The 27,102-nt window shown below is 47.9% G+C and overlaps 1 protein-coding gene across 3 annotated transcripts; it reads right to left on the bottom strand.

The window, feature by feature from the left end:
* Positions 1-25: 25 nt before the first annotated feature.
* Positions 26-27,047, bottom strand: WFDC1 (WAP four-disulfide core domain 1). 3 transcript variants are annotated; one of them, XM_033129146.1, is made up of 8 exons: positions 26,866-27,047; positions 26,434-26,626; positions 15,709-15,892; positions 11,714-11,797; positions 10,308-10,448; positions 6,035-6,076; positions 4,830-4,902; positions 26-3,242 (listed from the first exon to the last, which is right to left on the bottom strand). In XM_033129146.1, exons 2-7 carry the CDS (start codon positions 26,575-26,577, stop codon positions 4,844-4,846), a joined length of 654 nt encoding a protein of 217 aa, XP_032985037.1. In that variant the 5' UTR covers positions 26,578-26,626; positions 26,866-27,047; the 3' UTR covers positions 26-3,242; positions 4,830-4,843. The 3 variants fall into 3 exon arrangements, with proteins under 3 accessions (XP_032985037.1, XP_032985038.1, XP_032985039.1); XM_033129147.1 differs by having other exon boundaries at positions 26,870-27,047; XM_033129148.1 differs by lacking the exons at positions 26-3,242; positions 4,830-4,902; positions 6,035-6,076; positions 26,866-27,047 and adding an exon at positions 6,492-6,731 and having other exon boundaries at positions 26,434-26,727.
* Between the last annotated feature and the right edge of the window lie 55 nt (positions 27,048-27,102).

Raw genomic sequence — 27,102 nt, 5'->3', positions numbered from 1 at the left:
AACCTATTAGAAACCTCTTTCAGACTCATTTAGATATAGATTTTAATCGTGTATCATTCATGTACATACATCAAAAAGAAACCATTGGGTGGCTGGTTGGTTCTGTGGTTAGACCACGTTGCTCATAACACCAAGGTCACCGGTTCGATTCCCACATGGGCCAGTGAGCTGCGCCCTCCACAACTAGACTCAAATAACTACTTGAGACTTGGAGCTGATGGGTCCTGGAAAAACACACTGTTCCCCAATATAAATTTTTAAAAAGGAAAAGAAAACATAAGTGAAATAAATGGGCTAAGAAGGTATTTCCTAGGTTATTACGTTTGTAATAACCTTCAAATCCCTTTTCCACGCAGAATTGCCAGTATCCGAGTTTTTCTGCCAGTATGGCCTTCGGAATCTCTGAGAGCACTGGTGACACAGAATTCCCCGGACGATGGTTCCTCTGTTATTCCTGGAAGCTTCCACCAAGCTGCTTACACCCAACCTGCACGTTTCAATGTGCTCACATGCAGGCAATGATGCCTGCTGTCTGTAACTATGACACATCCCGACTTCAGGGATACGCACAGGTGAAAAAATGTGCATCTTGGATTTACCAACAAAAGGTGGTTAGCCCTTGGTAAATATTCTTGACAGAATGAATGTATGAATGAGTGAATGAATACGTGATGAGTGAGTGGGAAAGGTAATTAATTACCCTGAACCTGAGGGGAAATGCGCCAGTGGAATTTACTGATGGATGAAGTGATAAAAATTATTTAGCCTTCAACCAGAGGTTCTCAATGGGGGCATTTGTGTTCCCAGGGCACTATTGTGCCAAGATAATAAGGAATTGCAACCATGCCTGCTGAACACTGGCCATAATCCATCATGTTCTCCCCAGCAACCCTGAAAGGCAGCTACTCTTATCACACCCATTTCACAAAGGAGGAAACTGAGGCTCAGAGAAGGTAAGTGTCTTGATTGGGATTGGAACCCAGATTGACCAGTCTCTCCTCTCTCTGCCCCATCTCATAAGCAGCCCCCCAGAAGTGGGGATGAACTCAGTCCTGTCCCCAGAGCCCTCTGCAGGACTGTACACCAGCACTGTCCCCTTTTGGGTCTCAGTTGCTGGAGGGATGTGTTTCCACAGGCCAGAATTAGCAGAACAGCTGGGTGCCTGATCTGTGGGCAGCAGATCTGTGGGTAGGATAGACCTGGCTGCTGGAATCTTGGCTCTAGCATTGACTGGCTGGGTGACTGTGGGTGAATCCTTTTAGATCTCTGGTACTCACTCAGTTTCCTTGTCTGAGAGCCATACAGGGTGTGCTGGCCACACTCAAGCCTCTATGGGTTGTAATTGTTTGCTTTCATTGTGTGTGGCCAGCCAGGGAATGAACAGCCCCTTAGACTGTGGTCCTCAGCCCCGATGAGCCTTGCTGCTGGTTGGACCCCCTCCCTGCCAGGAGCTTCAGCCAACCCCAGGCCCAGATCCCTTCCTGACCAACGAGATCCAGCCTCCAGAACCGGTGGGGCGCTGGGCATTTCACCGGTCACCCAAGCTGTGACCCTTGGCTTGCCCCACAGAAATCACATGCATAAATTCTGCAGTGCAGTTTGTACCTGGAATGGACAGATATAAACCTCACTCTCCAAAATGTCTCCTGTTGGACTTGCCATTCTTGGATAAAGTCGTCTTGCCTTTCCATCAACATGAAGGTCAAAACCTTCAAGGTCAAAACCTTCAAGTGGGACAGACGCCCGCTTTATGTACCTTTTACATGAATCACTTGACTCATGTTCCACATGTAAAACAAAATTAAAAAACAAGAAAAGAATTCTTGAGCAATACGAATGCTCAGAGGCCCAGAAATGACACACACACAAAAGGCCCCTCGGTCATTAATGTCCACCTGAAACTGGCTTTGGAGTGCTTTCCAAGAGATTATGGATTGTATGGGGGAAAGAGTGTGTGCGTGGATGGGGGACGGGGGACAGGAGAGCTGCTTGTTTGAAAAATATGTATACTCAGGTGTTGTCTCCCCCTAAGCCCATTTTGGAATTAAAAAGGTTGAATCCTGCCAAACCACCTGTTAATACCAGTCACCAGGGGCTGTTTTGAAAGCAGGCTATGGGAGGATGTGGAATCATTTTCACCGCAAGCCTGTGTATGTGTTCGCTTTTGTGCACACACTGTTGAGATTTGAATTGTGTCACAGATGCCCCCAGGGCTCTGCTCATGTCCCCTTGGGTCCCAGTGTGCACAGGAAGTGGGCTGCTCCTCGAGTGGACGACCCCTCCTCCCTCGGGCAGCCTGATCCCATCACAGAGGGTGCTGGGAGCCTTACACATACTCGGCGTCCCTGCCCCCGGATGGGCCAACGCCACTATTTGCAGAAAGAATAGGCAGACCCTTGCTTCAATAATGGCTAAGAATTTTGTTACACCAAGTACAAGGCCCTTCTGAGTGACCACACGGGTTCCCACCACTGGAGCCAGCCCTGGTGGAACTCAGGCTGCCTCTAGGACCCCCAAGGGGGTGGCATCTCGGGACCTTGACACCTCACCTTGTCTGACGTCTTTCTCCTTCTGTCCCAACTTTCCCCAGGAACTTTCCTAATACATCCCTTTCAACACACCCTCCTCTCAAGGGCTGCTTCAGAGGGCTCCTAACTAAAACAGTGTGCACATGGCCGGAATATTCCGGGGTTCCAGAAGCAGAGCTGAGCTGACACCCCAGCAACACCTACCCTCCCTCCCAACCCCACAAGTCCATGACTTTAGCACACCTGATTTAAGATTATCAGGTAGTTAAAATTATGAATCACGTGTGAGTAGAGAAGTTCATTTCCATTTTACAATGAGTGAATATATTTTGAGAACACTTGGGATGGGTACCTGATTCCCAGTCATACCTGGAGGAAATCTGTAGATACCAACCCATTTTTATTAGAAACAGGCTTCATGCATGCTCACGAGGCAGTGACTTCTTCCCAGGGTAGGATCTGTGGAGCTGCAGGGTCACATGAGATTCCTAGGCATGCCTTGTTTCCAGGATGACAAAATAGCTTATAAATGACTCCCACAAAGTCACCTAGCCAGGTAAGGCCACGCTGGGGTTGAGAGCCAGGTGTCCTGTCTCGAAGTATCTCTGAGGTCATGTTCTGCTGAGCTGAGCATATCCTCTGGGGATCAAGTCGTTTTTATACAACTGTTTCCAAGGCTTAGCGGAAAGTGGAGGAAATGTTCTTTCAAACTGGCTGAAAAGGAAGCAGAGAAGGGATGACTATGAGCCACTGCTTGCGCAGAACATGGGGTCACAAATCTGTGCCTTCTCCCCCTCCTCCCCCACCAGACACCAGAAAGATGCCAGCTTCTGCTAAGATTAAATTCGTAACTCACTAAAGTCTCTATGGGTACCATCTTATTTAGTTCCTAGCACGTCCCGCCTATCATTCCCATTTTATAGATGAAGAAACTGAGGCTGGAGAGTTGCAGTCATTTGCTTAGGGTCATATGGTGGTAGAGCAAGAATTTAAACCCACGTCTGGCTGGCTCCGAAAAGCCATCCTAAACTGCCTCTCACCGTCGTGTTCTTCTCCACAGGCGCCCAGCACTCCCACGTTTAAGGTTCACAGTCCTCAGGTACATTCGACCCACTGCAAGGACTGTTCCTGTCATCAGCAGGTAATAGACATACTGGCCTCAATCCCCAACTGGCTCTAGATTTTCCTGGAGGACTCACACCTGAATATTCTGGAATCTGACACTTGATGTTTGCCTTTCAAGGACATCCTGGGGAAATCACCCCTTTGAAGGGCTTTTGTTTACCGCGTAGACATTCCGCTTTCACAGGGCACGAATGGGTATTCAGGTTTCACCTTCTGAGACCCCTCTTGTCATTGTGATCCCACAGCCCTGTGCGTTCACCTACATCTCACCTTGGACAGCATCTGAGAGCAGAGTCTGTGCCTCACCTATTTATAAACCTCCTCTGGTGCCAGCCTCCCCGCTTCCCCACCCCCACTGCCATCATTCTCTTCCCAGCCCCGTGGCCTCCCCGTGGTTCCTCTAAGCCAAGATCTTTCCTTCCTCAGGGTGTTTCTGTGTCCGTTCTCCAGGCGTTCCCATGGCAGCACCTTCTCATCTTAGCTCTTGGCCCAGATGTCACCTCCTCACCCCGCCTTCCCTGACCCGCATGGGAAGCAGCTTCCTGTCCCCGCCGGTTACGGTTATGCTGCACCACATCTGTCCGTTTCCTTCACTTATTTCAGTCTGTCACTTCCTTGCTGACTTACCTGTTGACTTGTTGAGTCTCCAACTAAAGGATGTTGGAGGCACAGCCCCATGACACTGGGACCTCTCTCTGCTCTGATCATTGCGTTGCCCCCAACACAACTCCTGGCATACAGTGGATATCCATGAACGACTACCGAGCACCCGAGCACCTGGTACATGCCACCACAGACCTGGCTCTTGATAGTATCATGTGACGGAGGGAGGGAGAGCCAGCGGGACAGATGTCATGGGACAGTGGAGGACTTACCTGCCTGCTCGTAGAGGCATTAGAGCAAAGGAATGGAAAGGAGATGGAAAGGTAAGGTACAATCTAGTCGAGTCTATGGATTTGGGTCCAGAGGAAACTTCCACTTCTGATAACACACAAAGTTCTCATATGTTCACTTTGAAATGATCAGGGAGTTTAAAATTCTACCTGCAGACAAAGCCCCATTCTTCACCCTCCCACTGGACGACTTCATGATTAAAGCGACCTAGAACACCTCACTGCCCAGACCCCTCACCCCCACCCCGTCCTCTACCATGGACTCATCGCTCCTCCCACTTACCCGCTGTCCTTGCTTTACTGAAAGTGCCTCTGTTGTCCTTTTCCATGTTCTGCCACGTTCTTGTAGTCACCCTCTGCCAAAAAAACCCCCAGGGCTCTGTCAGGCTGGGCCTGTCGGTTCCTGCTCAAAGGTTCCCCTGTCACTGCCGAGTGAAGTCCAAATACCTAGGCCTGGCCTGGCACCCTGGCCTGTCCCACAAATGGGGTCACCCAGTCCCCACTTGTAGCCTCTCCCTGGAGAGTCTGGCCCTGCCCACTTTCTGCCTCATCTCCTGCCACTTTCCCCCTCACTTACTAGACACTCCAGTTGCAGTGCTGGCCAAGTGGCTTCCACCCTCAGGATATTCACACTTGCTGTTGTCCAAAAACCACTTGGGCTCATTAATGTGTGAATTTCCTGCTTGATACTAGCTGCGTGATAGCAGGGCCTGGGTCTGCCATGTTCACAGATGTAGCCCCAACTTCCAGTACAGAATGAAGAATAGAATAAAGAATGAATAAGTACAGAATGCTTGATAAATGCTTAATCAGGATATGATGGATGGATGGATAGATGGATGGGTGGATGCATGATTGAATGAATTATTGGATTGATGGGTGGATAGACCAATGCATAATTGAATGGAATGATAGTGTCAGCCATATTTTCCAATTCTGAGAATGAAGAGGGAGGGACTTAAGCACCTCCGATCTCAGGTTCTGATGTTTAGCATGAAACTATATTTGTTGTGAACCCCTCTTTGCCTAATACCCCCTCTGCCCACCATCAGACCACAGGTCTTTTATTTCCCAATCTGGTTCCTAGTGTGTCTCCTGTGAGACATCCCTGAGCTGCTGCCTTGGGCCCTGTCTTGGTCACCTGTCTAGCTGCTCCCCCGGTCTGGTGCCAGGGCTTGCTCCTGTCAGGACCCTCCCAGCCTGCATCCTGGAATGGCTCCTGCCATGCCAGATGCCACCTGGAGGACTTCCCAAGCGGGAGGAGAGATTTTCACAACAGAAACATCTTGGCATCCCCCCACATCACCCCCAAAGTGCCATCTCATGGCATAAAAGCACCTGGGGGGAATGTGGCCATTTTCCTTCTTAGCAGCTTCAAACTGTAGCTCTCATAATAGTCAATAGGATTTTATTTTTCTTCTTCACCCAAGAAATGCTCACGGTCCTTTTAAGGACCCTCTGCAAAGAAAGGATAGTTTCTTCTCCTACCTGAATGTCCTTTGTATAATGTATGTCGCAGGAATCGCTCATCTGGAAAACAAAGGATTCAGTGCCTTTCAGAAAGTTTATAAGACCCAAACTATTTTCATGATAGTACTAAGGAATTATTTGTATTTTTCACTTGCATTCTCTCGAATAGACAGTAGAATTTTCCAGAGGCTACGTGACTTTGATATCGCAGCCAATCAAATGCAGAAGCAGATGTGAGACTCTAGTTCTTCTTAATTCACGTATTAGAACTGCACAAATGTAAAATCATGCTGCTCTTCTCACTATTTTTTGTGCTCGAACATAGTTACTTTTAAGAAAAATATTCTGTTTACTACATAATGAATTTATCATTGTTATTTTAATGAATTAATACATAAGTATTTTTAATGTCTCAGCTTTATGGCAAATATCCATGGCCACACAAAGGAGAACTCTGTGGGGTCCTCAATATTTTTTGAGTATAAAGGGGTCCTGAGATCAAGAAGTTTGGGAACCACTGTCTTCACAGATGAACTGGAAACAAAATTTCAGCAGATTGTCCAGCAAATGTCATTACAAAATATGTTCACATGGGGAGTAAGTGGTATTTTTAAAAGTCCGTTCAAAAGAGACTCCAATGTCATTACTGGAAACGACAAAGTAACTTGAGCATGAATCTTCAGTCATTGCTTCATTAACCCTCTCTGAGTCTCACCTGGAAATGGGCATAAAATTAGTATCTCTTAAATTATTGTGAGGATTAAAAGAAATAATTTCATTTACAGTGTATATGCAAATATTAGAAGGAACCATATGAAATTGCCATTTTTGTGTGTAAAACGTGGCCCACTCTTGGCAATTTCACATGTCTCAAATTACTAAGCAGCACCACTGTACAATTCCCTCTGTTGATTGTCAGCCCCCACCCAAGCCCAGCAGTAAAACATTTCAGGGAAGAGTGGAAATCTGGCCAGAACACAGATATTTCACGGCAATCAACGTCTGCCTCCATCAACTTCTCCCCGTCAGTGCGTCAGCCTTGTCTGACAGCTGTGATGTTCAAAAATCACATTTATGCACTTGAAACTCAGATCAGGTTATATGTCAATTCTAGCTCAACTGAAAAATCACCTCCATGCACTGTCTGATCATTTTATTTCCTTTTATTCTGTGGCCATCCTAAAAATCATCTGAGTCTTTAGGACCAATACTGACATTTATTGTATAAGGCGAAAGAGTCCAAGCGATCTGACCCACACCCTGAGGTGGATAGCTTATCAGCAGCCTTGGGGAGGTGGACAGCTTATCAGAAGTCAAGGGTTTTTTCCAGGCCAGAGGCTTTCTGAAACATTCCTGTTCCTCCCTTTTCCTTGAGGATGCATTTTGGCCAAGTAATGCCTGCTCAAAGCTCTGTGACCTTATTTTATTCTGCTCAGGACACAGCTGGCAAAGTCACTTGTCCCAGGCAAGCATTGGGCCCTATCTCCCATATCATGAACCTGGAGGCTCAGCTTCTGGATGACCTTGAACCCACTCCACAAAAAAAGGAAAAAGAAAAACAAAAATACACTAATTCCCCCGACCTTGCTCTTTAAAAAATAAGATTTATTGCATGTATTAATGTTCATTTTCCTCTTGAGAAAGACATGAACCCCTCAAACGTTGGGTTCCAGGCTGATGGCCTGTAAAACATGAATGATCATTCAAGCAGCTGGCTTTCAGAGGAGACAGCATTTTAGGTGTGGGTGTGAGATCTGCAACTTATTTTCAAATAATCCGGAAGAACAAATATGTAGACGTATGTGGAGGGAGAGTTGGGGTTGGGGAGAGAGAGAGAGAGAGAATGATAAAGAAAATGTGACAATATTTTAACAACTGGTGAATCGGGGTAGCGAGCCCAAGGCACTGTTCTTGTGGCTTTTCTGTTAGTCTGCAATTATTTAAAATCTGTAGTTAAAAAAAAAAATGGAATAAAAGGCTTCTTCCTTAGTTGCCTTGGGTCAAGAGTGCCCCGCTCTTCCCAAGAACTTTGCTTCAAGAAAAGTTGTTGGAATTCAGGATGTTTCCAAACTTTCTACAACTACCAACAATCCTTGCTAAGTGACAGGCCCCCTGGGCACAAGGCTAAAAATTTCACTTACATTTCCAACTGCCAGGCTCAGATCATTCCTGTGGGAGGGGAAGAACACACACGCACACACACACACACACGCACACACGCACACACGCACACATAGGCTTTGGAGCAGGTAGACAGGCTTGGAATTCCCACTCTGCTCCTGGTTAGCTGTGTGCGCTGTCTGGGCAAGGTCTTGAACTCAAGTCCTCCGTTTTCCATCAGACAGAGATGATAGCTGTGTCCATTCCTTGAGGACCTACTGTGTGCCAGGTGCTGTTCTAAGTACCTTACCAGTCTTCTCTCATTAAAACCTCATAACTACCCCAGGAAGCGATTACTGTCGTGACCATCACCAGCTCCATTTTACAGATGAAGAAACTGAGGCTAAGAAACATTAGTTACCTGCCCAAGGTCACCAGGGAAGAAAGCTGCAGGATTTGAACCTGTTTCAGTGGTTCTGAGCCTGTACTCTGAATCATACACAACACTACCTTCTGGTTTTATCCTTCTCCTTTTATAGGCTTCCAACAAAATTTAAAGACAGAATCTCTGAGGCACTCAGTCAAGAGCAGGTATCATTTAATTGCTCTCTTTGCTTATCTCCATCCTAGAAGTGGGTCTCATGTAAGTGAATAAGTAGGATCAGGAGATAAGAAAGGCAAAGTAGTTCCAGGCTTTTCCAGTGATAAAAATGGCATTACATTCCAAAGGACTCCTGACTCACCCCACAGCTCTCTTTTGATAAAGGCTGTTCCTTCCATACTCCAGCATGTTCCTACAGGCTGGTCTGCTCTTGGGGTTTTGCATGTGATAGACCACATACCCCATCCACTAAAACGTGTGATTTGGTGTCTAGAGATGAACAGTGACACAAATAGCAGAGATTCTGTTTTGTGCAAGAGGCATCGGAGCTTAACTATTATAAGCCCATTTTACAGATAAGGAAAATGAGGCGTGGAAAGTTCTACTATTTGTGACACGCAGCAGTGAGAGGCCAAGTGGGCACTGGAGCCCAAGCTATCTGGCCGGAGAACCCACTTGTTAACTCCAAATAGCAAGTAGAATGTGTAAGAAATCACAAAGATACCTAGTTAGTTTGAATCCTTTTATAGGCAATATCTTTCAAAGCTCAGAATTCCAGATATCCGGATTCTCAAGACAGTTCTAATGTCTCATAATTTTATTGTTTGCAATGATAATGATGCTAAACATGTAACTGATTTAATGTGTATGTCTTTCTTGACATACCTCAGAGAAATAAATTCTCAAATCGGGGAAAAAAATGCTTTGGCAGATCATGTACCCTGATGTATTCTTTTGGCCAACAGGGTCGCTGTAATTACCCTTGATCTTGACTGAGGGTGCTGTCTGTCCTCAGCTATTAGGACTCAGAGATGCAGAAGTGGGGACATGGGCCCGGGAGTGTTTGGACTCCGTTCCAATGAGCTCATCTTTGAGAAGGCTAGCCGACCTCTCCCGGAAGTTCCAGATTCTTTGCTTGCCACACATGTCTTCCAAACCCACACCAAACCTCTCGACCTTACGCCTTGCATGAAGCACAGGCGGGTTTTAGATACCACCCCCAGTCCTTGCTCTGCTGTCCTTGCTCTCCTTGGGAAAATTATGCAAATTAAAGTGACACTATTCTTGCCCCTCACTCATCTATTTATTGTCTCCATTCCCAAAGACAAAGACTAATTAAGTGACACGGAATGGTCCTGGTAGAAGTTAAGAGTTCTCAGACAATTCAAAAAATAGATATATAGGTGGATATAAAACATCTGATGTTTTCTGAGCACCTATTGTCTCTTGCCTCTGCTCTGAGGCCTTTACATGTCTGATTTCAATGAATCCCTATAACAACACCAAGTGGCCCCATTTTACAGATGAGGAAACCGAGGCTCAGAGATTGAAACACTTGACCCCAAAGTCAGCCAGCTAGGAGGTGGCAGAGCTGGGGTTTGCAGCCAGTCTGCTGACTCAAAGGCCTGTGTCACGTGTAGGCGAAGGGGGAAAGGGTGGAAGATTTGAAAGGAGGAGCAGGGCAGGGCAGTAGGAGGAAGGGAGGTGCTCTCGGCCAGGATCAGGGGCCAGTGGTTTTCTCTGCAACAGGTCTACCATGTGGGGGATTGCAGAGAGAGTGGGGTTGAGGGCTTGGGCACCCACACTCACCTGCCTGCCGGCGCTGCTTGACACACTGGCCGCGGTTGGGGATGCCCTTAGCGACGTCACCTGGGCTCAGGATGTGGCACTTGTAGCCCGAGGGACAGAGGAGTGGCTCTGCCCCATCTTCTGTGGTGCTGCAGGTCTCTGCTGTGGGAAGGACACAAGCCAGGGTCTCAGGGGCAGCCCCTCTGTGGTGGCAGTGAATACACGCTAGCCAGGGAGGCACGTTATTTCACCTGTGCTCCCCAGGTTCCAGGCTATGCCTTGGGTCTCACTCAGAGTCATGTGTGCACACACACACACACACACACACACAGGCCAGTCCAAAGTACATGATCCCAAACATGTCCTCACATGCATAGTGACACACATACCGTGTTCCCCCGAAAATAAGACCTAGCCAGACTATCAGCTCTAATGCGACTTTTGGAGCAAAAATTAATATAAGACGTGGTCTTATATTAAAATAAGACCAGTCTTATATAATAAAATATAATATATATTATATATATATATATAATATGATATAATACCAGGTATAATATAATATAATATGAGATCTTATATTAATTTTTGCTCCAAACGACGTATTAAAGCTGATGGTCCAGCTAGGTCTTATTTTCGGGGGAACATGGTACATACACGTTCACTTGCAAACCTTGAAACACATATGCTCACATTGAGTCACTTGTGCACACACATGTTCACACACAGAAATCCTGACACACACACACATGCTCTCACATCACACATACACATTTTCCCCGTCCCACAAGTTCTAACTCACATAGGCACACTACACTTACAGTCACCCACACATGTTCACATGGACACAAATCCTGCACACACACTCACACACAGTCACACATATTTACATGAACACAGATGCACAAATTTCAGACAGACATGGCCACGTAGTTGCTTGCATAGCTGCATACCCTCACAGATGACACAGTCGCGCACACAAAAGTGTGCAGAATCACAAGCACAGCCTCACACATGCAAGTACAGCCTGCAGTTCTCTAGGCCCTGGGCCTGCCCCTGGCTCTTTTCAGAAACTGCTCTCCAGCCGCCCTGGAGGAGGCCCCATCATCAGGAAGCAGAGAACACATTACTATGATTTTAGGGATCTGAAGACCAACCCCAACTCCCTCCTTCTCAATTCTTCACCAGGAAGGAGGCCCATTCCCTGGGAGAGTCAAAGCCTATACTGTCCTGGGGATGCTGAGAGCCTGGCCACCCCCACCAGCACCCTTCTGGGTTGGAGTGGGGGAGGATCCAAGAGGGCTGAGTATTTGGGTATAGGCCGCCTGCTGGAGCAGAGGCAGCCCGTGTTATCAGTATTCTGGTAGCAGCCCGAGAAGGACGGATTCTGGCTCTGACACTAGGACTGGGCTTTATCCTGTAGGTACCTTGCAACACCTCCTCAGGGCCATCCAGGAGCCAGCCGTTGCCACCAAGCCATCGAGGTTTCGGCTGTACCAACCAATCTAAAACTAACAAACAATACATGGTTAAATCGAGGTCCTCCTCAGGCAGCTGAGAAACACCCCAGCCTCTGGGAATGGGGGAGCCTACATTTCATCATGAAACACAGAGGCTCCCCGGAGGAGAAACACCTGTGGTTCTCCAGAGTACATTTGCTCCTTCCTTTTAGTAATAGAACTTTGAGTTTTGGCTGGGCACTGGGTGGCCAAGCTGGAGACTACATTTCCCAGCTGCCCTGGAAACTAGGTGTGGCCATGTGAGTGAATTCTGGCCAATGGGACGTGAGCAGAAGTGATGATGTAACTTCTGGGTTCTGCCTTTGCATTGAGGCCTGTTCCCTCCCCTCCCCCACTCTCTCCCTCTTCTTGCAGTCTGGGAGCCACTTTGACCATGCAGAGCAATAAGATGGAGGGAACCTGGGTCCCAGGACGACTGTGGAGCACAGCCACCAGCCTCCCCTGGACCACCTACTTCTGGCCTATTAACTGAAGGAGACATGGGTATTTTTGTTACAGCAGCACAGCCTGTTCCATAACCAATACATTTTTAACCAGAAGAGTGACCCACGCAGTAGACTGGAAGATCTTCAAAAACCCAAAATAGGGGTTGAAAGGCCAAATGCCTCCAGGGGCAGATAGATAACATAAAGGAGAAAAGCAGGCCAGGCAGGACAGAGAGGTAGGGTAAACTGGAGAATGTTCCTGACTGAGTGGGTCAGCAGCTGGTCAGCTCTGGCCAGCCATTTCCAGTGTTTGCAGAGGTAATTTTTGTTTTAAACTATGAATCTGCATTTTAACAAATGTAAATCCTCTGGTTTTTCAATATTGGCAGCTAACTGAAAACATTGTAAGCATTTTGGAGATCAAATAATACTCGTCTGGAAGTACATTATGTTTATGATCTCTGTTTTAGTCTGAATCAGAAATATGACAAAACTAAAGAAGTTCATGTGCTGTCTAGTGCCTTTGAAAATCCATAGATAGGTGTTGGTAAAAATGCTGTTTAGCTTTTTCTTTAAAAGTATGAGATGATCACTCACAGCATGGAAATTGAAACAACAGAAATTGCACTTTACAATTTCTGAACTAGAGGGATTACACAATGAGATTCTGCAGCCATCATTTCCAATCGTATGGTTTTCCCTCCTTCTTCCCACCACCTTGGACCACATGATAGAAAATGTATTCAATGCTATTTTTATTTTTTAAGGAGGACGCAGCTCACAGTGGCCCATGTGGGGATCGAACCAACAACCTTGGTGCTACCAGCACCATGCTCTAACTAACTGAGCTAACCAGCTACCCCTTCAATGCTATCTTTTACCAAATAGGAAATGTATTAATATTTTCTATTTGTCTTCTCCTTTGCATTGGTCAAAGGCTTCTGAGCAGCAGGGAAATACAGCATTTTGCTATACTTTTTGGAATACTGAAACACGGTCAAGACCTCCCATCAATTTGCAGACCCCTAACGGCCTGGAAGCCCAAGGTCTCACCTTTCTGTTCCCTTACTAGAACTTGCTGGGATCACCTGATAAATAAACTCCCTGTACGCCAGTGCTTTTATCAAAGTCTGCCTTTGATAAACAGTCTGTCCACCCCCTGCGGCTGTATGAATTGCAATGAAGTGTGTAAGCTGCTTTGACCAGGGCCTGGTGCATTTCAAAGCATCTGCTCATGTTTGATCATGGTTCTCAATTCAAAGCAACTTTGTCCTAACATTTAGCAAAATCTAGAGTTATTTTTGGTTGTCATACTATGGGGTGGGGGTACTACTGGTATCTAGTGGGTGGGGACCAGGGATGCTGTTTGGCATGTCAGCTCCTCCACCCCCACCCCGATTAGAATTATCCAAGGGTGCCAAGGTGAGAAACCTTGTGTTACAGATTATTATTATTATTGTTATTGTTATTATTATTCTGACTAATGGCTCTTCCATCTGGCCAGTGAAAACTAGTCGCTTTATTATTTTATGAATTATTGATTCATTGAATAACTTTTAGGTGCCCAGAGATTATTTTAGATGGTGGGGATATAGCAGTGAATGAACAGACCAAACTCTCCTTATGAGGCTGACCTTCAAGTGGGGAGAACAGTCCATGAACAAACAAATAAAACACAATATTCCAGGGTGGGCTATAAAGAAAACTTAAGCAGGGTAGAGGGTTAAGGAATGGCCGGGGGAGGGATTGCCTTATTTAGAGAGGGAAATCTTCCCTGAGAAAGTGACTGTCTCTGGACAAAGATCTGAAGGAGATGTGTGGGTGTCTAGGGGAAGGATATTCCAGGCAGTGAGGGACCCCATATATGGGCCCAGGTGCCAGAACTGGGGCCTCACATCCCTGCACTTAAAGCCTAAGGCTGTGTACGCTTCCCTGTCAGAAAACTGGATTGAAACTCTAGTTCTGCCTGCTGTGTGACTTTAGGCAACCAATTCAGCTTCTCTGAGCTTCAGTGTCTGCAGCTGTAAAATAGGGCTGATAGTCTCTCCACCAACTGGGACTGTGTGAGCATTAAATGAGATAATGTATAGAAAGGTCATCGTTAAATGTCATGGACAGTTGTACAGTTTGTGCACTGCTCAAAAGCAATCGGCCTAGGTGGCAAGTGAGGCTAGAATCGCTGTGCCCTGTTGCAATCCAAAGGACTGCACTTTTTTTGACTTGCCCACCTAAAGGGAAGCACCTTCATGTGCTTTTTCCACCAGGAGGGGGCGACATTTTGTCACATAAAGGGCTCTGTAAGAGCCAGCCTGGCCCTGAGCACCCCACTCTCGCTCAGTTCCCAGACAAGAGGGAGTGCTCAAACACGTGGTGGACTGTAATTAAGAGCATCATTAAGGGTGCTGAGTCCCTTGTCATCGCTGTGACCTCACTCCAAAGAAAACAAAGTGTGGTCATTCTTGCTTCGGCCTTGGGAAGAAGGGTTGGAGGTGCCTTCTCAGAGCCACCTTTGGTAATTAAGGCCCACGGAACCCGCAGCCAAAAGGTGCAGTCCCAACAGGCTGTTATTGTTTAAGGCTCAGCGCTACGAAGAACTGAGAGTGGAGGAAACTTTCCTGCCCCCATCCTACCTACTTACGGGCACCTTTTCTCCCCCCAGGGGAAGGGAGCTGCCCGTCTCCCCTCAGTGTTCCCCACAGACTCCCTTTCCTTCTCTCCAGAAGGGATTCCTCCCAAACCTTCTCTCCAGAAGGGATCTGAAACTCCTTCCCTTCCAAGATGAATCCCTGAGAAATGTTTCTCCCAAATAGATTCTCATTAAGATTGAACAAACGTTATTGATTACCGGCTCCTAACCTGATGGGGCCCCAAGTGCTTTGGAATTTCAGATCCCGCCAGGAGCTGCACATTCTCATTTCAGTTTTACAGGTTGGGGTATCTAAGAAGGTGAGCAGCCAGCCTGTGGATTTGAACCCAGGAGTCTGCATACCCCTGCCTCTCTGGGCACACCCTGTCTACCCTGCTAAGGTCCCAGGTCTCCATCTCAAATGCCCCCAAGGCCAGGTGTCATGCGTGAAGAAGGCCTGGTGGGGTCTGTGGAGAACTGGAGTACCTGGCTGCTATCTATGGGCACCTGAGGATCCCGCGCATAGTGGTCCAGGGAATGTGGTCCAGTATTTTTAAGAAACGCTGGAAATCTGGATTTTTAAAAAAGATCTCTCCCATCTTCACAGCAGGGGGCATTTTCCTTGGAAGGCACGGTTCCTGGACTGTAGCCCTCTGAGGACAGCGCGCTCAGTACATCTAGCTGGATGCTTGCTCAATGAGCTGCTAAGTGCCATTTCACAGGTGGACCCGCCCAGGTTGCCCAGGTTTAAGTCCAGCTGCGTTTTTCCCAGTGGGGACCTCCGGGCAGGGCAGGACCCTTCACCTGGGTGCCCCACCCCGCCCCCAACTCCCCAGGGCCCGGGCACCTACCTGGCGGGGGCGGCACGGCCTCCAGGCAGGCATATGCACAGCCGTTGTAACAGCAGCGCCGGTGCCGCGGGCACTCAGAGTCGGCCTGGCAGCGCGCCACCTGGCAGGCGTCGGGGGGCAGCGAGCGCGGGGGCGGCGGGCAGCGGTCCGCGCGGGGCTGCTGGGGGCCGCCAGCTTCCTCGCCCTGCAGGGAGAGGACAGCATCAGCGGTGCCCAGCGGCCGCAGCCAGCGGGGCCCACGTTACAATCCCTGCGCTGCTTGGAGCTGTGCGCTGCGGTCAAGTTCCTGGGCCTCTCTGAGCCTCGGCGTCTTCGGGTAATCACAGCAGACCTAGCCTCACAGGGTTGCGCTGAGGATTAACAGATGTTGTTTCTCTTTGTAATAGCCCCCAACTGAAATGTCTGTAAACCTACTAGCAGCAAAAAGGATAATTGAATATGGAGAACAGCTTATCTGTTAAGCTTTTATCCTGAATAGATAGATATAGATAGATAATAGATAGATAGAGATATACATATATATCACATGTATTTTATATATACGTATATATATAACAGGGTATATGTGTGTGTCTACAAAATCACGCATATATACAGATGTATCTTATAATCCATATGTTTATATAGAGCTTTGAGAATTTAAAATCTTACATAGAATGGATAAATTCATATAACTTGGATAAATGTCACAAACAATATTGAGCAAAAAAAAACAAAAACAAAAACACAAAAACAGAAGAAGCAGCAGCCAGCTCACAAGACAACACCTAGTCTGATTCCATTTATATTCTTAGTTCACCAAGAGGTGCAGCTGATGCCGGGTGTGAGAAGCTGGGAGAGTGGCCACTTAGTGTGTGATACCCAGGAGCGGCCTGGGGGTCTCTGGAGGCTGGTCCTGTTCTGTTTCTTGATCTGAGTACTGGTTCATTTTGTGCATAGCTGGGCATATGATTTTTTTGTGCTTTCCGGTATTATGTTTCAATAAATAGTCAGTGACACACAGTACTTAGCATAGAGGACATACTGGCACGTGACCAATAAAATAAGCATGTTAGAGGTGACGTTGGGAGCGTGTGTCACACCAGGCAACCCATTGTGGGTCTCTGATAATTAAAATTTTTTAAAACTGTAGACGTACTTATGAAGAATTTTTAATGACAGGAAAAACACTTATGATATGTTAGTTAAAAAAAAAGGGCAAGATACAAAGTGGCATATGCCATCTGATCTCCTCTGAAAAGAGGAAGGTCAAGGATGCATTAAACATCCTTCCCGGCACAGCTAGTGCGGTGGCTGCAAATTCCACGCGCTGCTCCCAAGGGCCTGTAGGGGGCGTCGGGTCATCAAGAACAGGTCCCAAGCAGGCACGTCTTGGAATTGGAATTTCAAGGACCAGTGGTTTTCAAACTACTTCCCAAGGGACTGCCAGGGGCAAGAGGGGGAAGAAAGCAGTAAGCAAGGGGGGAGGCAGATAGCTTGGAAAAGGTGGGGCTTCTGGTCCCCATCCCAGCTTCACCCAGAGAATTCATCTTCTCTTCCGTATATAGGTCATTAAATTTGTGGAAAGTAAAAATGAACACAAAGCCAACATTTGGCAGATAAGGAAAGGAAAGCTTCATGAGATTGGTGGTTCTTCCCCCAAACAGAGGGGAGACTGGAGTATGGAACTTCTAAATCCTGGTTCAGTCTTTTCACCATCCCTGCCCCACCTGGTCCCTCTAATTATAAGTGCCATCCTGAATAATTTCAAAGCTGCACGCAGGAGACATAACCCTATGCCATTAGCTCTTAGTTCACTTTCTGCAGAACGAACATCATTGATTGGACCCATCACAAGGCCCCACCATTTTCATCCTAATAGAATGTGATGGCTGCCGAGGCCTCCTTGGGAGGGTGACAAGGAATGCCCATGCCTGGGCTAGAGGGGACAATTGGTTTTTCTGCCTAGCCTGTTTTTATATCAAGCCTCATTTATGAAATTTAATGGAACCTGGAGATCAGAAGTGAAATACTTTTCATCCGCCTCCAACGCCTCTGCCTCTAGGTCCAGTGACTTCCTAATGGCACCAGCAACAGGGGGTGTATAGATCAATTTTAGATGGGCCGCAGCTCTCTGAGGAAAGTTCAAATGTCGTTTCTCAGGATTTGAAGAGAACAAAAGAGATAAGCGTCTTAGAAGTCAAATCTCGCAAGTTATTTATGGTGGTGCCAGCAGAAACAACAGACGGTGGAGAATGATAAAGAACTGATTTCCCCGAGGGCCCCAGATTAAAGGATTAAATGTTTTGAAAACTATTTCACGTCCTGCAAGGTGATAGTCAAAGAAGGTCCTAAACAAAGGATGTTTCCTGGAGTTCTGAGAAAGAACTGACTTTCATCAAAGAAGTAAACAGATCACTCTCCAAGGGCTTCTTAGCCCACCAGGGTTAAAGAGTTAAAGGCCAAAGTCCATGGCCTACAGGTTGGACCCCAGGCCCAAGCTGCCCTCACCCTCTCCACATCTCTGACCTTCCTCCCACCACTCCCCCCCTTGCTCAGTCTTGTCTAGTGCCTGGGCCTCGCCAAGGTCCCTGGAACACAATAAGCCCAGTCCCACTGCTGGGCCTTTGCACGGGCTGTGCCTCTCACCCAAGATACCTGCCTGGCTCTGGCCTTTATGTAGCTCCAAACCCCTGATCACTGTGGGAATACTGTGTTTGACCAACTCGTGGGTTTATTGTTTTTCTCCCCGTACAATGTGCCTTCCTTAGGGGCTCAGTTTTGTTCCCACCTGTATCCCCAGTACCTACACTCTCTGCAGCCCCAGCCTGTCCTCCCCTCCATTGCCACTCAAATGAAAATAAAATAATGGCAGGTCAAATTCCTCTGAGAATGAGGCAACTCACTCCAGACTGTCAACATCCTTCATGAAAATCCCAGAGCAACCTGTGATTTCCATCTGTTATCTCCATTCCTGCTAAGGGATTGCATAGCCAAGTCTATTTCCAAACAGCTGCTAGACACACATTCATGGTGCAGCTCAGACAGGAACTTTCTAGTGCTGCATGCCTTACTTGGATCAAAATGACCCCTTTAAGGTTACCGGCCTGGTAGCTATTTTCTATTCCTCGGGGAGTACCTGTAGATTAGCAAAGCCACGCTGCCATGATGGACGCAGGAAGCAGGTTGGGGAAATGCTAGTTCTGGTTCCTTCAGTGGGAAGCCCAATTCTGCCAGTCTAAGTCTGGAGTCCACTGAAGCAAACAGCCTGGACATCCAACCAAAGGAGGCTGGATAAATAAATAGTGGCACATCTGAACCTCGGAATACCATAGAAACCTTTGAAAAAAGGACACAGATCTACCCTATTAACACAGTCACCATATGTTGTTCAATGAAAAACGCAAGGTACAAAGCAGTAAGAATAAGCCAGCCACAATTCCATATATTGTATGACTGCATTTAGATGAAATGTCCCGGATAGACACATCCACAGAGACCGAAAGCAGATTGGTGGTTGCCAGGGGCTGGGGGAGGGTTGCCAGGGGCTGGGGGACTGACTGGTTAGTGGGTCTGGGGTTTCTTTTTGGGGTTATGGAAATGTTGTGGAACTAGATAGTAGTGGTGGCCCCGCAACGTTGTGAATGTACTAGACGCCACTGAATTGTACACTTTAAAATGATTAGTTGTTATATGAGTTTTATCTCAAAAAAATTTTTAAAAAACATTATGAATAAAATGCCATTAAGAAAAAAATGTGTGCAGAGTATAACTGCTTCACGAAAAAGTGTAAGCACACCACCCCCCCAAAATGTCAACAGCGTTTATGTCGTGGAGGAAGAATTTAGATCAATTTTACTTATTTATAACTTTCTAGAGTGTCTGAAATTTTTACAGTAAACATTATTTTTATAATCAGGAAAAAAATGGAAACCATTGCCATTTAAGGAGAAAGAATCCAGTCTCCAGAGTTCTTCCAATTTATCCGTGTCCCTCCCTCTGCCCTCCCCACGCCCTTCATTCCGCTACTAAGAGCTTTACCCTTCTTTGGAATGTTCCAGCAACTTAGCGGCCAGACCAATAAAAGTGCACCCAGGGACTGGTTTGCTCAGTGCAGGAAGAAAGCCGGTTTTCCTCTAAGCATTGCTTGCTCTTCCTCTGGAATTTGGACGTCAAAGATCTAAAAATATGTCTCTCCCTGGAACAGAGGGCGTAGAGTTCAGTGTGCATTGACGAATGCCATTTCTCGATGCCCTGGGACCTTAGCACTGGGCTCTGGGAGAAGAATTTAGTGTACGGTTAATGGGACGTCCTTTGAGAGGTGCTCCAAAGCCCGATCTTACACCAGGGACAACTCCATCTCCGTGCATGTCTACAAACTAAACCAACTCCTTCAACTGGTGTCCACTGAGCACGGCTGTACACCTGAAAGTAGTTTAGAACTTTCCATCCCTTCTCTCCTGTTCTGGAAGGTTTTAATATAATTTATTCATTCATTTAATGGAAAATTCAGAGTTCTCAGGCCGACTATGTGCCAGGAACTGGGCTGGGTACAAGGAAAGCTGAGCTGAACCAGATGGCGGTGTCCCTGCCTTCACGAGCCTCAGCTCCAGGACAAGTGACAAACACCCAACCAAACATCACACAGATAAAGCAAACTAATTGCTGTTTTGGTTTTTTTTTTCTTTAGTAGCCTGCAAAAGTAGCTAATGAAAAACTAAACCAAGCCACAATAAAGAAATCATGCATATAATAATAATGGAGCTAAATGCTATGAAGGAAAAGTCGGAATGTTATGAAAATGTTTGAGGGAACTCTAAACAGGGTGGTCAGGGAATGGCCCTCTGAGGAGGAGCCCAGAAAGAAAAAGCATGACCAAATTTCATGTTACACAGACTGTGATAAAATATGTCATGTAAAAATTGCCATTTTAACTTTTAAGTATACAGTTCAGGGGCACTAAATTCACAATATTGTGCAGTCTCCACCTCTATTTCCCAAACATTTACATCATTCCCCAAATAGAAATCGTATTCTCATTAATTAAGCAGTTTCTCTCTCATTCCCTCCCCCGGTCCCTGGCAACCACTCACCGACTTTCTGTCTCTATGAATTTGCCTGTTCTGGACAGTTCATCTCAACAGACCACACCATATGTGGCCTCTGGTGATTGGCTTCTTTCACTGACTATAACGTTGTCAGGGTTCATCCATGTGGTAGCCTGTGTCGGCACTTTTTTATGGCTGAATAATATTCCTTTTTGTGGCCGAATAATATTCCACTGTATGGATAGACCTTTTTTGTTTATCCATTCTGAGCTTATGGTCATTTGGGCTGTTTCTACCCATGGCTGTTGTGACTAGTGCTGCATTCATGGCCACTTTCCCTCTGCTCTCCTGCCTCCCTCTTGCAGGCATATTCCCAGGTTCTAACCACACAGGGCCCTGGATGCCTCTTCCCTTGTTCTTTTCCACCTGGAATTAATTTCAGGACTGGAACGTCAGATGGAAAAGACAGGTCTAGGGAAGAGAAAGTGACATGCCCAAGGTCACCCCCCCAAAGCACGCTATCCATTTACTTTTCCTTCCTTCCATCGACCTGTCCATCCAGCCAGCTCATCCCCCCATTCTTAAAACGTGTCTGGGTGCCTGTGGTAGGTCAGGCTCTGTGCTAGATGCTAGGGTATGGCCAAGCCTACAGTACGGTTGCTTCCCGTTGACATGCCACTTCCCCTCTCTCCAGCCCCCAGGTAGGACTTGCAGGGCTTTGGCCATGAACATTCCAGGGCTCACCGAGCAGCCCCTGCTGCTCCACATGGAGGCATCCTAGTGGTCCTAAGGATGGCGTCTTACAGGGGGGACATCTTTCAAGGAGCAAGGAAAGTCCCCAGGACTCTGAGGGTGTAGTGATAGCTTCACCTGTCTCTGGCCAAATGGTGTGGGGCAAATCACTCCCCACTACGGCCTTGACTTTCTCATCTGGGAAATGTCTATCATCAAGATTGCCAGCTCAAGGAACAGAAGCTGACTATGTTTTTCCCAGAAGCAGATGGTATGAGTGCTCTTGTGGTATTCTACAAAGCTCCACAAACTGGGGGGCTTAAGAGAAATGCACTCTTTCAAAGCTCGGGAGGCCAGAATTCAGAAATCAAGGTGCCAATAGGTTGTTGGTTCCTTCTGGAGGCTGTAAGGGAGACTCTGTTCCATGTTTCTCTCTGAGCTTCTGGTGGCTCCTGGCAATCCTTGGCGTTTCTTGGCTTGTAGACGTATCACTCTACCTCCATCTTCACTTGGTCTTCTCCTTCTCCCTGTGTGTCTGTCTCTGCGTCTCTTCTCTTCTTATAAGCCACTCGCCATATTGGAGTAAGGGCTCACCTGACTCCAACACGTCACTGTCATTAGTTACTATTTCCAAATACAGCCACATTCACAGATCACAGGAGTTAGGATTTGAACACATCTTTTGAGGGGGACAAAATTAAACCCCGAACCTAGATGTGAGACTAGGACAGGGAGTATATATGGGAGACATCCCTAGAAGCTTCAGCAGGTGGGGACAGGAGAGAGAGAAAGGGTGGGTGTCATCCAGGGAGTGTTAACCTGCAGGTGTCTGACACGAGCAGCTGAAGCTCAAAGCCAAGGGTAACCCCTGAGAAACTGTACAGAGCGCTCTCCAGAGGTGCCCCGAGGAGCAGGCTGTGTCCTTCAGCTCCACTTGCTCCCCTGGTATGAATCCCCAGCCCCTTGGCACATCCTGTGTGCGACTGAGTGTGTTCCCGCAGCCAGAGGTAGCCTCCCGGCAGGCAGGCACCAATGTTTTACTGGAAGAAGGTGAAGATGTCAGAACTGAGGGAATGATGAGTGGAGGGGAGGTATGCACAGCTCCAGGCCACTTGCCTCTCCCAGTCTTGCGACTTAGCAAAAAATAGATGCGTGAGAAGGCTCTTGAGCTCACAGAAATAACAAGGGAAAGGAGAATCGGCTTGGAGAGACTGAGGAACGAGAGAGTTGCCCAGGCGGCCGGCTCCTGCAGGGCTTCTGTGCTCATCCCCAAAAGACGCAGCTCTGGGTTGACTAAGGGCAAAGGGGTGCCCTGTCAGCAGGATGCATGACAGAGTCCCCTGTTGCTCCTGGATGCTGCAGCCTCTCACTGTCCTCTCAGCTGGGCAAGGACTTCTGCGCAGGTTACAAACTGCATAACCACTCCTAGCTGCCTGGGATGGGAGCTTAGGGGACGAAACAGACCCACAGCCCAGCCACAGTGACACACTGGAACCATCAGGCCACCTGGTCCCCAGGCCGACATGGCGGTGGTAAGGGGCCCCGCCGGGTAGATGTGTTGAGAGGATCCTGAGAGTTAATGCATGGCGAGCTCTTGGCCTGACACATAGGAAGCCCTCAGGAAAGAACTGTTCTTATGCGTGTCATCAAATACCAGGAGAGAGAAATCCCAAACCCCAGCTCCGCAGAACTGACCCTGCGCTTCCCGAAAAGGCCACTGGGCTATTTACAAACATTCTGCTTCTGTCTTATCCATCCTCATAAATATTTGGTTCCGCTTTGTGTTTTGTTTTGAATAGTGCACATGTGAAGAACGTGGCTGTGCGCCGGGCATGGAGCGGAAGGCTCTCGGTGGTCTTCTCACTGGACTGCAAAGCAGGCACTCCAACCCTGCAGAGGGGGAAACAGGCTCAGCGAGGAGAAGCCTTCTTCTCCTTACAAGCCCCTCACAGGGCCTCCCATGGCAATGGAAGGCAGCAGCATCCTCTCTGGCACTGTTTGTGAGTCCCCAGGCTGTAACTTTTTTCAGGAAATTCCCCAGGGCCCATTGCCCACTCTGCAGAGGGACGGGGCTCTGAGAAGGTGAGAAGCAAGAGCCTGATCCAGGGAGCAGGCGGCCGTGTGCTGGTGAACAACCAGTTCTCAGGTGCAGCCTTTGTCCATGTCCGTGAGCTGAAACTCCCACTGTGGCTGAATTCCAGCTACAGATGGGAAGGCGTGGGGTGAGGAGTTGGGAAGAGGGGTGCAGTAGCTCCTCAACACCTAGTATTTGCATCATACAGATTTCAGAGGCATACGTAACTCCAAGAGCAGAGAGAATAGTGAGATGCAGCAAAATAAGTAGGAAGTGATACGTTTCTAATAAGGAGCACTTCCTTTCTTTTTAATCGAAATCACATCATTATACGTTTCTATGATTTAACTGGTAGCAAGGGCCGTGTTTAACTCTCCGAGTGGGTGCAACCTGGCTTCAGCATGCTACCGGACACCTGGCCTCACCCTATGCTGACCTGCCCCACAGCCCTCCAGGATCCAGGGCCAAGGCTGAAGGTCTGACTCAGCTTGGGGTGGGGGCAGTGGGGGCCACATGGGGGAAGTCTTACCTCTTAGTGTGTGGAGGTGGCTTCCTAGCACTCCTAACTTCCCTGTGGGATAGTTGCATGGAAGTTAGAATCAGAATTGAAAGGGCCCTGGAGGGCATCCGGTCCTCTGCCTTCATTTCCCAGGTAACGACCCGAGGCCCAGAGAGGGACAGTGAGTGGCCCAAGGCTGCACAGCTTAGGAGAGATGCAGCTGAGATGAATTCCTGGGCCTGACACCCTGCCCAGTCTTTATATTTTCTGAGCCACAAGTCAATAGCCTGTTTTTTCTCAGGGGCTTTCTCTGAGGCAGGTTCTTGGCACACATCCTTCCTGTGTCTAGGTGCTGGGAAGGGATGCTACTGCCTGTTGATAACCGGGGAAAGTTTCAACCCAGCGAGGGGCACATTTGAAATGCGTGTATTTGACAAATGGTGGCTAGAAGCAATTGGGTTTCTGAAGCCCACCCAGGCCTGTGTTTTTAAAGAGACTCCCCCCACACCCGCACATCACCCCCAGCCCTCCTCCCAGTCTCCCATTCCTCCTAGTGAGGTGTTACAGTGTCTGACACCCCAGGACAAAATAGGAATAAGACCAGGTGACGTATTGGAAATCTGGTACTGGAACCATAGTGCTAAAGTCCTGGGAGAACTAAATTGTCCTGTTGGGCCAGCAAGGAGCATGAAGCAGTCAAACCTGAGAAGGGTCTCTCCCCCATCTTGCACACACACGCCCTCTACCAAAGCAAGGACTGCCCTCTTGGGAGTTCTCAGATGCATTGTTTCTGCCTCGGTGCCTCACCCCACACTGAGTCTTTTTCCAAGAATGTTCTTCCTCCTCCTAATTCTTAATAGTTCTTCAAGATCTGGCCAGGGTCTTACCTCCTCCAGGAAGCTTTCTGTGACTGCACTATCTCATGTGAGCTCTCCTTCCAAACACCTACCATCATTTCACTCGCTATTATTCTTTTTTCACAAACAGTGGCCTCCTGCCTGACCTGTAGAATGTGAGCCCTGGAGGCTGAGATTAGCCTCAATACAGTTTTATGTACCCAACCATGCCTGGGTTCATTAAACAGCCCCCTCACCCACATCTCTACCTGGCAAACTTCTATTCATCCTTCAAAGCCCCAGGTTGAATACCCCCAACGCTGGAAAACCCTTCCTGACTCTCCTGGGGCAGAGCTGCATACATTCTTCTGTGCTTTCATTGCATTTGCCCATAATTTCCCTATGAGAATGTGCTGAGTGCTAACTTAATGACAGGCACCTGGCAAGGCAGCAGGAACACTACACTGAACTTGACAGAATCCGGCTGTACCCTGAGCAACCTATATTCCACTCGCACCCACCACTATCAGTTATTTAATTAAATGTCACCCAGATGCACTGACCACTTGCATTAAGCACCTTATGCATATTGAGTCATTTAACGCTTACATATATGCTGAGTATGCTGGTGTTATCGCCTTGACGCTTCTGGGCTTCCGGTTCGGGGGCAGGGGATGGACCTAAAATTTCACCCTCTTCCCCACTCCCAGCCTCTCTCCTAGTCCCCTTTCTGCTTTATGTCTCCCCTCAGCACTTGTCACCAAACACGTTTTCTTTTTATTTCTCACTTATTCTGTGCCTCTCCTACAGTAACATGAATTCTCCAAGGCAGGCATCTGATGTCTGTATCTCTACAGACTAGGACAGCGCCTGGTCAACAGTGGCGATCAAACACATCTGTTAAAAGGAATGCATCATTCTGGCTTTTTCAGATGAGTATATGAGATCCTTGGTGCTCAAGAGACACCAAACAACTCAGCCGAAGTCACACAGCTGGCAAGCAGCAGAGCCTGGCTCCAGGGCACATGCTGCTTGCCACTTGCTCTGTCATGCCCTTCCTTTGTACTGTCATCAGCTGTCACCTGACTGCCTCCCCCACTCAAATATCTCATCCTTGAGGGTAGGAGCTGATGTCTCCACCTTGTACTCACAGAACTTCACACATTGCCTGGTCCAGAGCAGTTTTTGCTAAAAGTTTACTACATGAGTAACAACCGCAGGAATATATCATCATATTTCATAAACATTTGGTTATTGGTTGTTGAGACACAACACTCAGTTTTAAGTCCTTGGATTCAGGCTCTGTTTGTCAGGAGAAAGCATACTTTGGTAGGCAAAAGCATGTCACTGTCCCCTCGCACGTGTTTGGTGAATTCTTTGCTTCCAGAAAAAGAGCCTTTTGAGGGTATGAGTTCCATCTGCCTACCACCCGACTTTGACACATTCAGAGAAAGAAAGATGCCTGCCCTGCCTGCTTTGGAGGGAGTGCTTGCAGAACGTACGTACAGTGTCTGGGGATCACCCATCTCCTCCCAGCCTCCCCACCCCGGCACTTACGTGGGATTTCTCAGCCAGCCTCGCGTGCAATGCCCGTTTCCAGATATTCTTGGCAGAACTAAGTTTGAGGAGAAGCAGCAGGAAGCACAGAGCCCAGAAGACCTTCCTTCCTCCGCTGCCCATCCTGCAGCTGGTAGAAGGCATTTCTTTCCAGATGTTCAGAGAAGAGGAGCCCTCTCTCGCCGGGTGGGTCCTACGAGTGAGGAGCAGAAGTGTGCACGGTCTGCCAGACTGTCTTAGCTCCACTCGGCTGGGTCCCTGGGATCATGTGTCCACGCCTAGCACATGCCCCCACCCCCAACCCCACCCCTGATGGTGGCCAGTCTGCCTGGTTATTTTTAGCTGGCCCTATAACATCTGGCCCCACAGACTCCAACCAGGCAGTTCAGATGGTAGTGGCGGGAGGCAGGAGGAGGGGGCCCCCAGTCTTGCCTGCCTGGAGACGTGGCTGGGAGTGGCTCGTTCACACGGTGACAATGAGCACTTCCTTGAAGGCTGAGGTAGTCTCTCCTTGAGGAGGTGGGCTGGCTTCAGGGCTGGGAGGCAGGGGGCCGGGTGGGGGTGGTCACACTGGGGAACCAGTCCGGTGGGATGGGTGGGGATTCCAGCTGCTCCCTCATCCCATTGTTCAGCTGGGCTGACAAACTGTCCATAAAAGCTTCTTTGGAA

This window comes from Rhinolophus ferrumequinum, chromosome 15, assembly GCF_004115265.2.
Source record: "Rhinolophus ferrumequinum isolate MPI-CBG mRhiFer1 chromosome 15, mRhiFer1_v1.p, whole genome shotgun sequence".
Taxonomy (NCBI): domain Eukaryota; kingdom Metazoa; phylum Chordata; class Mammalia; order Chiroptera; family Rhinolophidae; genus Rhinolophus; species Rhinolophus ferrumequinum.
The sequence above is the reverse complement of the archived record's forward strand: the minus strand, read 5'-3'. Positions and strand labels throughout refer to the sequence as shown.